Source organism: Neolamprologus brichardi, chromosome 7, assembly GCF_056152115.1.
Source record: "Neolamprologus brichardi isolate AB-2024 chromosome 7, ASM5615211v1, whole genome shotgun sequence".
In the NCBI taxonomy this organism is placed as follows: Eukaryota; Metazoa; Chordata; class Actinopteri; order Cichliformes; family Cichlidae; genus Neolamprologus; species Neolamprologus brichardi.
This window is the reverse complement of record NC_142110.1, coordinates 44,850,663-44,866,196: the sequence shown is the minus strand read 5'-3', so window position 1 is coordinate 44,866,196 and position 15,534 is coordinate 44,850,663. Positions and strand designations below refer to the sequence as shown.

General features: G+C 39.4%; 1 protein-coding gene across 1 annotated transcript; it reads right to left on the bottom strand.

The window, feature by feature from the left end:
• Window positions 1-969: 969 nt before the first annotated feature.
• Window positions 970-15,348, bottom strand: antxr1b (ANTXR cell adhesion molecule 1b). Its single transcript, XM_006788825.3, has 18 exons — window positions 15,149-15,348; window positions 12,393-12,464; window positions 12,224-12,295; window positions 12,037-12,118; window positions 11,885-11,918; window positions 11,557-11,636; window positions 10,852-10,920; window positions 10,687-10,767; window positions 10,544-10,604; window positions 10,105-10,203; window positions 7,879-7,948; window positions 7,606-7,684; window positions 7,253-7,348; window positions 7,088-7,129; window positions 6,897-6,989; window positions 3,544-3,708; window positions 2,740-2,820; window positions 970-2,032 (listed from the first exon to the last, which is right to left on the bottom strand). The coding sequence occupies exons 1-18, from the start codon at window positions 15,346-15,348 to the stop codon at window positions 1,655-1,657; spliced, it is 1,854 nt and encodes a 617-aa protein (XP_006788888.2). The 3' UTR covers window positions 970-1,654.
• Window positions 15,349-15,534: the final 186 nt, after the last annotated feature.

The following is a 15,534-nucleotide window of genomic DNA, read 5'->3' as shown; positions in this document are numbered from 1 at the left end:
ACTTATATATGCATGTATGTATATGTCCACATTTCAGCTATAGGTGTTTTCCCACTGAAGCACAGCAGTAAAGTCCATCTGCCTCTTTTACTTCCCCATTCCCACTGACTTCCATATATGGAAAAATTGGGTCTTTTCTTTTCTTTTTCCTTTTCTTTTTCCTTCTTTCTTTCTTTTTTTTTTTTTTACAAGGATTAAGAATCACTTCAGGCAGCTCACTTCCTCAGCTTCAAAGCTCATGGAGCCACTCAGAAAAGAAACCTTATTTTGATTTTTTTCCACTTTTTCAGTCTTGCAGTCATGAGCAAATGAGTATAGCTTTGTCCTCTGAAGTGACAGTAGATAAAAGATAATTGATATTTTAAATTCATTTTTTGTTTTTTATTCGAGTGTCTCTAATAAAATTGCATGTAATATACAGGCAGTTTTGAAGGGGATCTCGCTGAGTCATAACAAGCGATTCATAAGATGACTTTTTTTTTTTAATATATATATGCTATGATACTAGTAGCTGTCTTCTCTCCACTGTGACAAGCCAAAATCTGTTTAGGCTTAACAAGTGCACACATTTATCAGGTTACGTGGTGATACTGAACATTATACACATCTACTACACACTTGAGAGGAGTTTATTCATTCAAAATGAATGGAAACATTTGCAGAGGTGCCTGTAGTGTTCAAATTTCTGATAAAATCTGTGACACGGGGCAAAAGAAGGAAAGGAAAGTTATCTTTAAAGTGATTTATTGCACATCATAGTGGTGTGAACAAATCAGACGTAACATAAATCTGAGTCTGCCGTTCTGCCAGCTGAATCAGTTGCACAGTGACTTTCCAGAGGTCACATTTGTGTCAGAACTTAAACAGCGTCACACACTTCCAAACTCAGTGTCTGAAGACTCGAACATCTCCAGTCTGCGAAAGAATTTATTTCCACACTGACGAGACGAGTGGACCAGTTTCTCTGCAGCAAACAATGTTTGTGTCAGCAATGTGTAAATCTTAACGGTGGTAAATATGCTTATTTGTTTTCTTGCCAAAAGCTAGGTGAGGATATCAAAGCCACTCTCGTGCCTGTACGATGAATGTGAAGCTAGGGTGCAGTTAGCTTAGCTTAGCATAAACACTTAGCAAAACAGCTTGCCCAGCTCTGCTTACTTTAAAAAAATTAACCCAAAAAACCTCAAAAATACTCATAGTATTAAAAACAATCAACTTCCATTAAATACAATGTGTGTACATGTATGTTTTTGTGATTCAAAGAACATTCATTCACAAAATATTGCTTCCTGGACCAACTCTCATGTATAAAACACATGATACCTTTGAGGAAGCACTGGGTTTTCTGCTGTTCAAACTCGTGACAGTTTAAAGACAAAGGTTACAATTTTCATTGGTAATTTGAAATGTTTGACCAAATTATCTGATTTGAAGAGCAAAACTTCTTTAAAAAAAGAAATGAATGCTAACTCCATTAGCCAAAGCTGTGCTCATTTACACCAAATTTTTTCCCTTATTAAACTTAAAAAACAAAGTCACAGTTCATATCATGGCAGGTGTGGGCCACGAGTGGGTGATCACCAGGTGAAAAGACACAGTGAAAAGCCCTTTTTTAGGTTCCCGTTCGGAGCTACAGTATTTCAGTTTTTAGCTATCAGTGGTTATCATGATTGGGGCGTGGAGGGGGCCGCGATGGAGGTGGTGCTCTACACGGAGGTGGACCCTGAGGTGGAGGCGGCAGAGAGCTGGTAGGAGACGGAGGAGCAGAGAGAGAGCTGTTGCTGGTTGAGGGCAGGGCTCTGTTTGGAGGTGGTGTGTACATGGGCGAGCTGGTGGAGGATGGCGGAGGAGTGGATGGCAGAGGAGGAAGGGTTGAAGTTGGAGAGGGGGGCAAGTGGGAGAGCTCGTTGCCCTCCGACAGACGGCGCTGGTAGCTGTGGGGCAAAGTGTAGACAGGTGTGGCGGGGTGTTTGTAGATGGGGTAGCGAGGAGCAGGATAGGATTTACTCCGGGTGAAGTTTATGCACCTGCCCTGTAATTAGAGCACAGGAAGTGTTCACGGCTCAAAACAGAAGTTTGCTTTTGTTAAGTACTTCAACTGTACAGTGAGAGACATGAAGAAAAAGGGTAATTAAGACAAGAAAAGTCCAACATCTCCTGTGGCACAGCGGTTAGCAGGTTTGGAGAGATACAGCTCTCGGATGGAAAGAGAAAATTCTACCATTACTTTGTGCTGTGGAAGAAAACAGCATTCCTGACAGGCCAGCCGTGCTGACGCTGGGAGTTTAGGAAGGCAGGCAACATCTACTCTTAATGATTTCTGCAGATGATGAAAGCAATGCTCCAGACAATGCTGCAGTTGTTTTCACTTTTGTCTACTCGCTGTGCCATTTGAGGGTTTCCTTGAAGTAAATACTCCTGTGATTTGAAGCAGCTTTGACTTAAAAATGTTTAGTTTATTGGATAAGTGCAGGTAATGTCATGCAGATAAGATTCAAGGTTATTTTCCATCCACTCCACTTTTCTTTTTTTCCTTGTTTGATCCTGAACTTCAAACATTCCTATTTTCCAAAGATAATAAATTCCGACTCTTAAATGTCTTCCTGCCACAAGCTGAAATAGCTGGTTCGCAATCCTTTTATTATTTCAACATGTGCTCATCTTACAAGCGTGAAATATCCAGTTGTGTTGCCTTGCAGAGGAGGTTAAAATGTTACCTTTTATTTTCTCATGCCTCACCTTGTCTCCGGGATAAGGTCGCATTACAGACACTCTGTTGTAGCCTTTTCTCAGAAATACACACAGAGCATCCAGTTTGCCCTAAAGGAGGACGATTAAAAAAAAACAAAACAGCATAAATAAATAAAAATACCAACAATCCCTTATCCACAGTTAATTGCCAGCCTGGCTCTGGAGCACTTTTGCTCCAGATGTCCAGAGGCTTTAATATGACAAAGAGACAGTTAAACAAAGAATGTATTTTGTTTGAAATAACACCCGCTCAACAAATTCCATATTCAGGGGTTAGCTCAGTGCATGTCTGGTTCCTATTACCATCCATCCAGCTGACTAATATGTGAGGAAAGCAATTGTATTAACTGTTTCCTGGTCATACATAAAGTCTTTTTTTCTGTGTTGGAAGACATATGTAAAGAAGGGTCCTACATGTCAAAGAAGAGCATCTGGAAACACTATTATCTATATATTACATATGTGATCCATGCCTTAGAATACATTTTATGGCAGTAATACATTTCTGTGTCATTGCCATGAGATTTAAAACTCTGGGAAAAGCCAGCAAGTAGAGCTGAGATGAAATTTCTTTTCAAAACAGGAAAGCAACAGTAATACTTTGGATTTATTTAACCCTTATTTAACCAGAAAGTGTAACTCTTGATATTAAGAATCTCTTTCGGGAGAGTGTATTAGACCAAAATAGCACGTTTTTTGATGGCAAGCAAGTCTACTGTAGAACACAGTGCACAGAAGGGCCATGAACAAACTGCCAAACAGATGGACATGAAAAGTGAAATACTGGAGCACCTTGATGGGCGAGTACCACTTGTGGGGTTGGGAAGATTTGTGTGAGTTGTAGTAATGCCGCAGTGGAGCAGGATCGTACTCCTGCGCGGGCATCACAACGCGAGCGTTTTTAGCCTTTTCCAGTTTGGCTCCTTCTTCAGTCGATCCTTTATCTCCCCATCGAACCTGAAAAGAAAGAAAAGCTTTGCGTTTCAGACAGCCACGTTAGTATGGAGCCTCCAGTGGTCTCCAATGGTGGTAAAAAAGCTCCACATCTCAGCAGAGAATGGATGAAGGGGTGATAGAAGATAAATAAGGATTTTGTCATCAGTCATGCAAAGCTTCTCTAGTAGAGTCCAAGAGGAAAAATATGAAGCCAGAAAAAAGTGAAAAGTTGGACCGAAGTTGTGATTTTGGAGAACTGACAAGATCTGAGCCAATAAAATCACATCCAGTGGGTTCTAGTTTTACCACTGCCTCTGCACGTGTGTCAGGGTGCCTGAATGTGACTGCTGTAAATGAGGTTTGTGTTTGACACAATGTGCCGCATTTCTTTTTACTCAAAGAAACAAAAAAAATCTCTTTCCTTGTACGTTAACATGTTTTGAAGCACAGCATACTGTGTGGGTTTTAATTAAAGCCAGTCCACTGAAGTCCACAAGATCTCAAAACACACACACACAAAAGTAGCTCCTTTGGCTCTGACTTGAATTGTTTCAATTTGCGACACAAGTTTTACATTTAGGTTTTATTTCTAAACCTTCAAGAGGATATAGAGCATTAATTCTCAAACCATATTCACTAAGAAATCTTAAGATTCAACAAGAGCCCGACTGAGTTTTTCTCTAACGCAAATATCTCGATTCTCAGAGTCACCAATAAAGCTAAAAAAGGAACCCGGCACAGTAAGAGTGAAAGCACTTCTGTCAAAGCAGCCTTGAAAGTTCATTACTCAAATTCACTCCCTTTCAGCTGCACCAGACAAGCCACCAAGGCTTTAACTTGGCAGAAAAGGCACATAAATGAAGCTGTGCATACTTTCCGTAGCTGGTTTTGGAAGTGTTCACAGCAAAGACTCTTCAGACTTCACAACCAGTCTGTTAAAAAAAAACAACCCAAAACTTCACACTGACTTGGTGACAACTGTCTCCTTGACCTTATCCTCCCAAACCACGCACACATCTGGTCCTCTCTGGTCTGAAGATTCTGTTGTCTTCCTCCTCCTTCTCTCGCATTTCAGCGTACACTGGGAACAGCTTGCTTGCTCTTATCTCAACACCATGAACCAAACCGCTCCACTCTTTGGAGCACTTACGCCGACTTCACAGTTTATTGTGCACAGGGCCCCATCTTAACTCTTTCTGTTTCTCAGAGCTAATCACGACAACAAAGTGACTCAGTGCCGTCCAGCACAGAGTCGCATACTCATCTCTTTCAAAGGCTGACTTGCTTCCTGTTTTCTTGTGTATGCTTGCTGTATTACTGTTTGATCTCATTCCCATCTTTGAGCATTTACTTTCAGCTGAATGCCGGAGTGAAGCTTGCCACGTGTATATCAGTGAGGCTGAAACCAGTCAGCGGCACCAGATAAAATGTACAATCACATTAGAACATTTTAATTTCATTTTCACTTGTGTAAGATTCAACAAGAGCCCAATGTTTTTTTTTTAAGTTGCCAAGCAACTTAAAAACTCAAATAGCATGCAATCTAGCACACAAGCAGACTGGTAACTATAAGTATATAGTCACAGGATTTTTGACTGACATAGTAGTATTAGTTGTAATAGTCGCCCGAGTGCTTTCATGTTTTCATGTTGTCATGCCCCTCTGTGTTGCCTTGTTAAGTCTTAGTATTCTTGTCTGTTTTGTTTTGTTCCTGTTTTACTTTCAACGTGAGTTTTTTTTTGTTTTCTGTGTTAATTTTGCTTCCTGTATGACTTCCTGTTTCCCTCTTTGTTTCTACCTCATTCTCCTCCTGCGTCTAAACCCCAGTCGGCCCTTCGTTTTTGCGTGCATCTACATATTGCCCTCATACTGTGAAGAAACAATATCTTTCCATCATCTTCTGTTTGCCTACCCTAATATCGGCACTCAGGATGAGCGGTCAGAGGAAGCTGATTATCAGCTTGCTAAGTTAACCAAATGGTACACATTAAAGGAGCATCTGACTAACAGTGTAGTGTACAGCGTGACATGCAGCTGATTTTACCAGTGAAAATGAAACTATAATATTAGAAAAATATGACGATGTTAAACATACAATACAGACTGAATATAACACAGCTGCTACAGGTGTGAATGTGTATTGGAGGAAAAGCACTGTTCAGTATTTTAGTAATAAACGTACTGCATGAACGTGTGAGGCCTTTAAACAGTTTGGACTGTAAGGCTGGAGAAGACCTACTATATTAATAAAGTCACTCTATTTGAAGCCTGGCAAAAATATCAACTGTGTAGGTTGACAGACTTATCGACATCACAATACTATCATTAAGACACAGGAGAATGAGATGGATTAGAATTTTTGTTCCATTAATGTGTGTAAGACAGTTCAAGTTTCAATTCTTTCAGCTGCAGCGCCGTTTATGCTAAATGATGACAGTTTGACTTAAAATCCACAAATGCAAACAGATGTCCTGTTTTAGTATTATATAATAATGCTTATAAACAGAAACAATTCTTTGCAACCAACAAGGAAAGTCAATGAGTCAGATTTGAGACTTTAAATGCTACTGAAAAACAGAGGGTGTGAGGGCTCTTCCAGGAATACTGATGCTATTTCCCAGAGAACTGATTGGTCAGTAGGTCGTGACTTCATGGTGCTTCTACAGTTACCATGGTGATACAACCCAATAAAGAAGTGATTTGTATTTTGTAGTCCAGAAAACCCAGGGTTAACAATTACAGAGATAAGCTCAGATCCTGCTCCACAGTACAGACCTCTGGCTGCACTCCTTAGATTCTTTAGTATTCCTCATATTCCTCTTTGTATCCTCCTTTTGGACTGTTTATTTTGGATTCTGGAATATGCTACAATGAAACGGATCAGCCCTCGTTAAACATTCGTTCTTCTGCTTCCCACACTTTTGGATCCTAAATCTCCTCTCAACAATCCACATTAGGACATAGCTCCGTGATAGAGTTTAATCGCATTAAATAAATAAAGTTTAATCCTGGAGATAATTCAGTTAAATAAAAGAAAACAAAGAAAATCACATTTTTTGGCTGGTTGTTTAATTTAAACTGTACAGCCAAGAGTTTGATTTCTATTAGCCAGCATGAGCAACTGGTCGATACTTGTTAATGGGAAATATGCATGATAGTTATTATACATATGCAGTACTGATCTATTTACAGTTTGCTTTCTGGATTACCTCCATTCTCTTGATACCCCCGACTCCACGGCCTCCATAGTATGACGCATCTACAGTGGGCCACCTCTTCTTTGGAAAACCATCTTCATCATCCTAAAGAAAAAAATAGGCATACGTTATTTTATTAAGAAAGGGAAATTTAGGAAGGAACTTTAAAAAAAAAGAAAAGAAAAAAGAAACACTCCACTTACAGAAATGTCCTCTATTACTGGTGGAGGTGGCTCATGGATGACCTGCAAACCAAAAAGACAGGGCCTGATTTTTGTTTTCGCACCAAAGAGCAACAACATGAATCATGTAATTGTGAAAATAAGCATCGCTAATTTAGTTGGGATGTAAGTTTTTCATGATCATACCACGGTGCAGCAGAGAGGCCAAAACCACCACAGCAGACCGATGGTCAACAGGAGCAGCAGGATCAGAAGCGCGATGGCCACAAAGGTCCCGTCAGACTACAAACAAAAGGACATATTGATGTTGCTCATAGATACACTATTTATATTCATCCACTAATGAACTGCAGAACACTGTGGCAGTGGGTCGAGCGGTTTAACCTGCATAATGTGCGTGCGAGATGACAAATTTCTGTGACGTTATGTCATTATGTGCAAATTCTCCTTCTAAGTCAATAAAGTTCCTCACATACTTTTAGCCATGAGGTAATGTGTGGGGATTGTTTTTGTCCCCTCCTGGTTTCCATTATACTTACACAAGCTACTGCAGTGATTGTGACAGAGCTTGATATGAAGCTCAGGCCATTATTCATGCTGACATGGAGAGTGGCAGACCTGTAGAAAAGGTAAGAGCGTAACTAGGACTCGGTTTGCATACTTAGTGCTCCTCTAACTCATAGATGTTTACTGCAATTATAAATAACGATACAAATGAAAACACTTTCATGCTGTCAAGCTGTGTATACTGCTTACACTCTGATAAGAAGTAATGAAGCTCATTAAAGTTTCCTGTAGCAGCGATTACTTACGTTCCCTGTTTTTCCAGAACAGGAGCTGGGCACAAAAGGTAGGTATCTCTCACCACCAAAGGTCTTTTCACTGTGCAAAATGAAATAACGTGAAAATTTATATTTAGCACTGCACACAGCAAAGTAAACTACACATTACGTGAGTATCCATGATGAAAGAGAAAGCTGTGAGTGATGCAAAGGAAAAATTTACTTCACTTTCCTCTTGCAGTCCTGTAACTTTAGGAGATTCAAACCTCAAAATATCTTCTTCTTTTTCTTTTTTTTTTGAATTCCTGGACTTCCTGCTCTTATGGAAAATGAAGCAAATGAGGGAGGGCTGTGGTTTATTTACCCTGGCTGAGCGAGTGTCTAGAGTGTGCAAAGACAGTGCTCGTCTCTGATGAGATCCACATTCCCCTTTAGACATCTGAGATGCGTAAAGCGCTATACCAGCTGATTAAAAGGAGAGGAAGAGTGCGCTGATGGCTTTTCACGAGGGCGAGGATTTACATCGCCAACAAAGAGCTGCTGTCCCCCACCCATCGTACTCCCACGGTGGCCAAAGTAAATTTAGCACAATGAAGAAAATGCTGAGCGCAATCCCTGAATAATACATTCTGCTGATCATTTAAAGAATAATTGTTGGCTGAACCGATTCACACATTTTTCTTTCTGCAAACACCGACCACAAACTGTATATAAAAGATGGCTGTTACTCCCAGCTCTGGAAAGAGAAGTATTTGCAGAAGGTCCTTGACTCTGTATTAATCCTAATAACCAGACCCCTCTGGGTATCAGAGACCACTCTGACAACTCTCTACAGGTAAATGATTGTATTGCTCATTTGCTTTTTAGCCCCAGTAAACATTTTCCTAATAATTTTATCTCCTCAATCATCAATCACTAGTTTCAAAACATGCTAAATAAAGAATTAAGATAAAAAATGGTTCCAGTTTCCAATTTCTTCCCCCTGACTATTCAGCTGTAAGTGGTGGTGTAAAATTACAGAGCAGGGTCCCTGAGTGCTAAGCAGAAACATGCTATCCTGCAATAAAAGTATTTTACCTGCAAACTTTAAACAAACTCATTTTCTTCCTCTGTTTCCAATCTATATAAAGAGCAAAGCTAACTCCACTCCACGTTAAGAAGCTTATGTTTTAGTTCAATAAGGAGAATCTCTAATCCCTCATCTAGCTGCTTTCCTGGGTGCCTGACTGCTCGGCTATTCTTTACGTCAATTCCACTTTCTCACGCTGTCAAACTCCATGCTGACATCATTGCTGTAGTCCAATCATTTTCTTTATATCTCAGTGCTCTTCTGTCCATCTGCCTTCTCTCCATAACCACTTCAGCCTGGTCACTCAGACCTCCACCCAAGCCTGCTTCTTCATCACACCAGCATCTCAACTTCAGGAAATCCTGTTCTAATTGCAATGGATTCTGTTTATTGAATTCAATAAACATGCTTAATACTGCCAAATGATCTCTCCTGATTGAAATAGTTAAATACATCAGAGTGTCTGACTTTCTGCAACAAAGTGTGTCTTTGAAAGAATATTTCAAAGTGAGAAACTATTCATTTAGGTATAGTTATAACCCAAAAAAGTGGATTTCTGAAAACATAGCATTGCTACATCCAGATGCAAGCATCAAGATATAGTTATAACCCTCATCCCTTGTGTTTTTACAGCATTAACAAAGAAGTTATAGAAAGAATCTGTTTGAGTTTGTGCACACTGACTGGGTGGAGGTGGATTTCATTGTCCAAAGCAATAACTGAATATAAACAGAATAGTTTTAGTCCTGTTGGGGCAGAACTCCACAATAAGCTCACACGTGTGAGATATTAGACACTTCAAAATAGGATTTCGCAGAAGTTTTAGCAAATAGTTACAGGCACAAAGTAAGATTAGTAAGCCTATATTCACTCTAGTTTTGCTTTGTGTTTTGGTCTTTACTCATAGAAGTATTTGGCTCTGTAGCCTCATCACATTCACCAACTGGTTGCCAGTCTTGCCAGTTTGCTGTTTAGCCCTCAGCATGTATCACTGCCTCAGTAACGTTAGTAATTAGTCAAAACAAATCAATGAGAGAGAAAGCTGCAATGAAGCTCTATGAGAAATGAGGGCTGGAGAGCTGGGTAACATAATGGTGTGATGGTTTAAATAAATAAAGTCTGCATGGGAGAGGTGAAATTACAGCTAAGAATGAATTAAAATGAAAAACTTTGTAAGTGGTACTTACTCAAAGTAACAGTGTCATTGATCCAGAAGCTGCAGAGAACTTTCTGTACATCTCGGGCATGAAGGAAACCATTTCCACTCACCACCACCTGGAAGGATTCTGAAGTGGGATTAAATTGATCATTTAATCAACTTTTGTCTTTGTGGTAAATTTGGAATACTATAGAGTGAGTTTTAGGGAGGGAAGTGCTCTCAGTAGGACTACTGGTCCATACCGATGCTAGTATAATGTCATAATATCTGATATAGATGATGAAAATGTTTATGGGCCTAAGATGTACCTGTGTGCCAAGTTTGGTTGCTAAACTGTGATATTAGTAATTGTCTGTGTATAATTTGGAGTATATATCAAAAGTAACGATCAAGTGTAAGTAGAAAGGTGTATTTATACATCAAGCTTTTGCATTTTGAGACAGTATTTTGAGTTCAAGTTTCTTCACCTCCTTCACAGATGCTGGAGGGCTCGACAGCTAGGATTTCAATACATGATCTCTTTAGGATCTGAAAGATAAAATAATATCAGAAGCTTAACTTAGTGCAGGACCTTCCACTGATATAATGCCATCTCATTGTGTTTTAGTACCGAGTCTATGACGCCTTGCAATGCTTGAAATCCATCATTCACAGGGAAGACGTGATCCTTGCTGTCAGCTATCGTTGAAAGCTGTGGAGAAATATGTCTACATGGTTAAATGGTTCTTTAGCTGACTGATTAATTGATCTTCTAACTGTTAACTGTTAGATTTACCTGGGTTTCATTAAAGTCTTTTACTCCCACACAGTACACAGTGGCACCCAGTTGCCGTGCTCTGCCAGCCTGAGAGAAAGTGAGACATTAAACAGAATAAACAAGCTACAGTGAAATGGTGAACGCTCACTGAATCACATTAGAATTTGGTTGGGCTGAAACGTAAAAGCTCCATCAGCTATTTTGTAGTTATTCTCATGTCGCTGACAGCTGCTGGGAACATCTGGAAGTAATGCACAAGAGGTTTCTGTTATCGACAGTATATGAAAGATGTACATAGCCACTGTGACATTACCCGTGGCTATTGCTATCTCGGGACACTTCATTTTTCTCAAAGATGTCTATAAAACTTGAATTTTCTTAAAACCTAAGAAATCAACCCCTGATGACCATTTAAGAGAATGTAGGTTTAAGTTATTCCACAGTCCATCTTTTATTTACAGTCTGTGATTTCTACCTATAGAGGGACACACACTTTCTGTGTGTACAGTAGTTCAGCATGCATTCACACTTTAGGTTCTCTAATGTTCTAATAGTGTTTAGAGCAATATAGTGAAAAGAAAATACGCAGTACACTGTATTTACATTATCTTATGCTTCGTACTAAAAAAGGGTTTAAATTTTTTCTATTTAAATTAATAATTGTTCATAAACTTCTTAATTAATGAAGTGTTATTAAGTTTCTTTTCACACTGATTCTTCTACCTCTCTTTGAGCCAGGTCAAACTGATTTTCTCTCAGTTCACCGTCCGTCAGGGCAATGATGACACTGGCTGTCCGGTAACCTACAGCACAGAAGGAAGAGCTGTTAAAACGCTAAAAAGAAAAAAAAATCTTTAAGAGCACAATCTCTAAGTTGGAAAAATATTTTGAACATATTTGTGATGTGAAGAGCAGCTGTGTTTCTCTTGTTTCCTTATAGAGTGATTCTAACGTGTCTGAATTAGGAGTGAAATTAATTTCAATGTTTGGGTCAAAGACTTTACTATGATTAAGTGTTAAAAAAAAGAAAAGAAAGAAAAAATCTACTTACCATCTCCAGTCCCGTAGTATATTTGCTCGCTGGCCTGAGAGGGAAGTTTTGAGGCGTCAGTGGCTATAAACTTTAAAAAGGCCTCATTTAAAGGCTCAGATGCCATACTGTTGGGCAGGGTCCGTTTTTCATTGACTTTACAGATGACTTACCCTTTGAAATCCTCTGTGCATAAAGGTGTCTCCGCCTGGCTGCACCATACGTAACTCCTCCAGTCCCGCCCGAATCTGATCTCTGATTATTGACACGTGAAAAAGGACAAAAACTACTGATCAGAAGGGGATGATACAACAAAATAAAAAGAATTATTAAATTTAGGCGTGTTAGTATATGTGCCACCTGTCTTCTGTTAGAGGCATGAGAATCCTTCCTTCTGTTGAAAATACAATAAAAGACATCCGCAGCTGAGGACTGGGAAAACAAAAGCACCGGAGATGATTGTTACATGTTTTTATGTTCTCTTCCCCCCCTTTACTCTTTTAGTGCCACGGCTTGTGCGTAACTGTACCTGATAAACTTGTGAGCCAGATGATCGACAAAGTAATAGATCTCATTCCAGTAATGCTGCACACTGCCAGACCTGAAACAAAGATTCAGCGGTTTCAGTGACACACAGGAGCTTTGGCACAAAAAAGTCAATTCACAATTGACTGAAAAAGACACGCAACACAATTGACTAAGAAAGAACTTAGAAATACTCTAATAGTGAACAACTTAATGCTGTTTTACTGTTGTTTAGCTTCTTCGCTTCCAGAATTAGGAAGAATAAAAAGGGAGTCATCAAAACAGACAAGAAAATCGTGACATTAAAAGCTGAAAGACGGAAACACTGAATATCTGTGAAATTGTGGAAACTGCCTTTAAAGTCTAGATCTCTTTATAACCCTGTAATGTGATGTAATTAAATATTGTTTTTTCACTGCATACAATATAATAGCTTTTGCTGAGTGGAGTCTATTCTTACTGACAGCGAGCAGCAGTGATGGAGAACACGGTGGACACTTATTAAAGGTGTTTTAGTTAAAGAGTATTCTTATTGTGATTATCAGCTATCACCTGAATCTTTTTGTGTAAAGATATTTTAGAAAAAAGAGGAAATTACTGGTGTTGAGTGCTTTAAAAGAAGGTGACTGGACTTCTTTTTGGCTTGTGAAGATGTTTTTAACTTTTCATCCACAAGGCTTCTTCAGCTCTAAAACAGCTGGCTAAGAGTCCAGGTATTTAACCTATAGTGGGGACAGTCCATTGGCCGCTTGTCCCCTGTCCACTCAACTGAGCTTTAGCTGTTGTGGACACCAAATTATGGAATCAGTGTGAACAACTGATATTTTTAAACAGCTTCTAGAGTCATAAATATTCTCCAAGACATTTTAAGTTTAGTACCAGGGTTAGGGTCTTGCCAGTTTTAGTCATTTTTTAACCTCCTTATTTTTTTTTTATTCCTTTTTTTTTCATTTTATTTCTTATACATTTTATTGTCTATTTATTTCCACTTTGCATGTCTTGCTGTTATTTATTTTCTTTTTATTATATGTTTGTTTTAGTTTTTTATTGCTCTTTTTTTTTTTTAACTGGAAAGCACTTTGGTCAGCATTGCTGTTATGCTAAATAAGGTTGGATGGGACTGGTATGCTATTCTTGGTATACTATTCATAAAAAAATCTCACTTTTTTATGTGACTTTATTGCCCACTTTTACTACAAGCCAAAGTTATAGTTCCACTTGATCCTTACATGGCTTCCTCCTGGGTCCAGGTTTTGCGACAGGTGCAGACCAACATAAACAACCAGCTGATTTCTCTAAGTGGAAGGCTGTAATTAAAGAGACTCGTGGAGCAAATATGCACAACTTCTTGTGGCCCCTTTCTCTCTCTGCACTCTCCCTTCGCCTCCTCCCTTATGTTTTCATTTATCCTGTGATGTGAGTCGCAGTGCAGAGACAGCCAAACACTCGGGATCTTTGGAACATCTGGCTCTAATGGAGAAAGGGTTCTGCAGACCGAAGCGCAGAGAGATGAAACTGGGTCTGGATGTGGGCAGCGCCTGTCAGCGAAGAGCGGCCGCTTTTGGAAAACAGGAATCCCTGCAGGGCAGTTTATCATCCGCTGATGCATGCATGAAGATGTCACTGTGTAAACACACTTCATGTCAGTTCTTACAACTTTGAGGTGATTTGCAAAAAGAAAACGATATGCATGTTTTTGATTTATGTATGCACGGCTCTTTTAAGAGAGAATTTATGAAACAGCACACTGATGTGACTTGACCTGTTCAACAGTGTCATGTTAGCCTCATGACATTTAATTGAACCCTTATGTCAGCTCTTGGCATTTGAGTCTCTTATAACCCGCGACTGTTTCCTTGAATAAAATGTGACGATACCGCAATAGCAGCTGAGAACAATAAGTATTCTAAGATAAGTACTATAATATCACAATCATTTAAGCCATTTAAGACAAAAAACAACATTTTTTATATGAATAGAAATATTTTGGGGTTTTACATTGTACAAAATAACACATTTAAAGGCTTTATTTTAGACTCTGAAACTCCAATTGGTGTTTTTCACCATGTTAGCCTTTATATACAGCATTTCTAATCTTATTAACCACTGAATGCAATTTACCTTGCAATCCACACTCATTCATTCACAGATATTCATATAGTGCTTTTTCTTCAATGCATATGTCAAACATACTGACACAGATTGGTACAACAGGGGCCACTTTACCTCCTAAGCTGTTTGCACAGTGATTCAAAGCTACTGATCACCTAGAAAATCAGTTGATAATTCATTCTGTTTTAAGTTCAGGTCACAGCAGCAATGAGTTTGTATCTCACAATGCAAATGCAATATCATGACTTGGAGTTTTGAACTGTTGTGGCAGGTACATCTTTAGGAAATTAGCAAATCTGATGACTGAGTCTGTTCTTTTTAAATCAGGCTTCTACTGGTGTGATCAGAAAGTCTCAAGCTGGTGACATTTCAAAATTAAAAATGCATTATATGCATGTCACTTACGGTCACATTCGATTCAGTTTCTATCTGGAATCCAGACCCTACCTTCAGCTTTATAAAGGCCTTAATATTTCAGTAGGCTAAAACATGCTAGTTACATCACATTCGCATATTTTTGTCAGGCAACTAGCAGCCCATCGTTGCCTCTGGATGACAGCTTGAATGATGCGTGCACCTGTGCCTTCAAAAAGCACCGCCGAGTCACACAGATCTCTTCTGTGATCAAGTAAAAATAAAAGCACTCACTTGTCCAAAACAAAGTAGAGGTCAAATCCTCCATAGCACGATGACCCGGCTTGCCTCCTCTCAAATAGCTGAGCTGTGCTGCCAGCCGCCAGGACTGCCACCAGTACACCCAGTTCCACACAAAACACGACCCGCCTGCACCAGCACTGGGACATCACTCCAAATTTAGGAGAGCAATCAGCCTGGTAAATGGTAAACATAAATATTGTCTCAGGATGAAGGATTTTTCTTTTCCTGGTGGCTCCTCTTCTTACAGTGCTCTGGAGGTTTCAGCCATGCAGACTGAAGGATGAAGAGAGCTCTCCTCCTGATCAGGGTCCCATCTCCTCAGGAGCAGATGTGTGGTGGCAGAGGAGGAGTGAGGCTTGTGGGACTGAGTCTTTGAC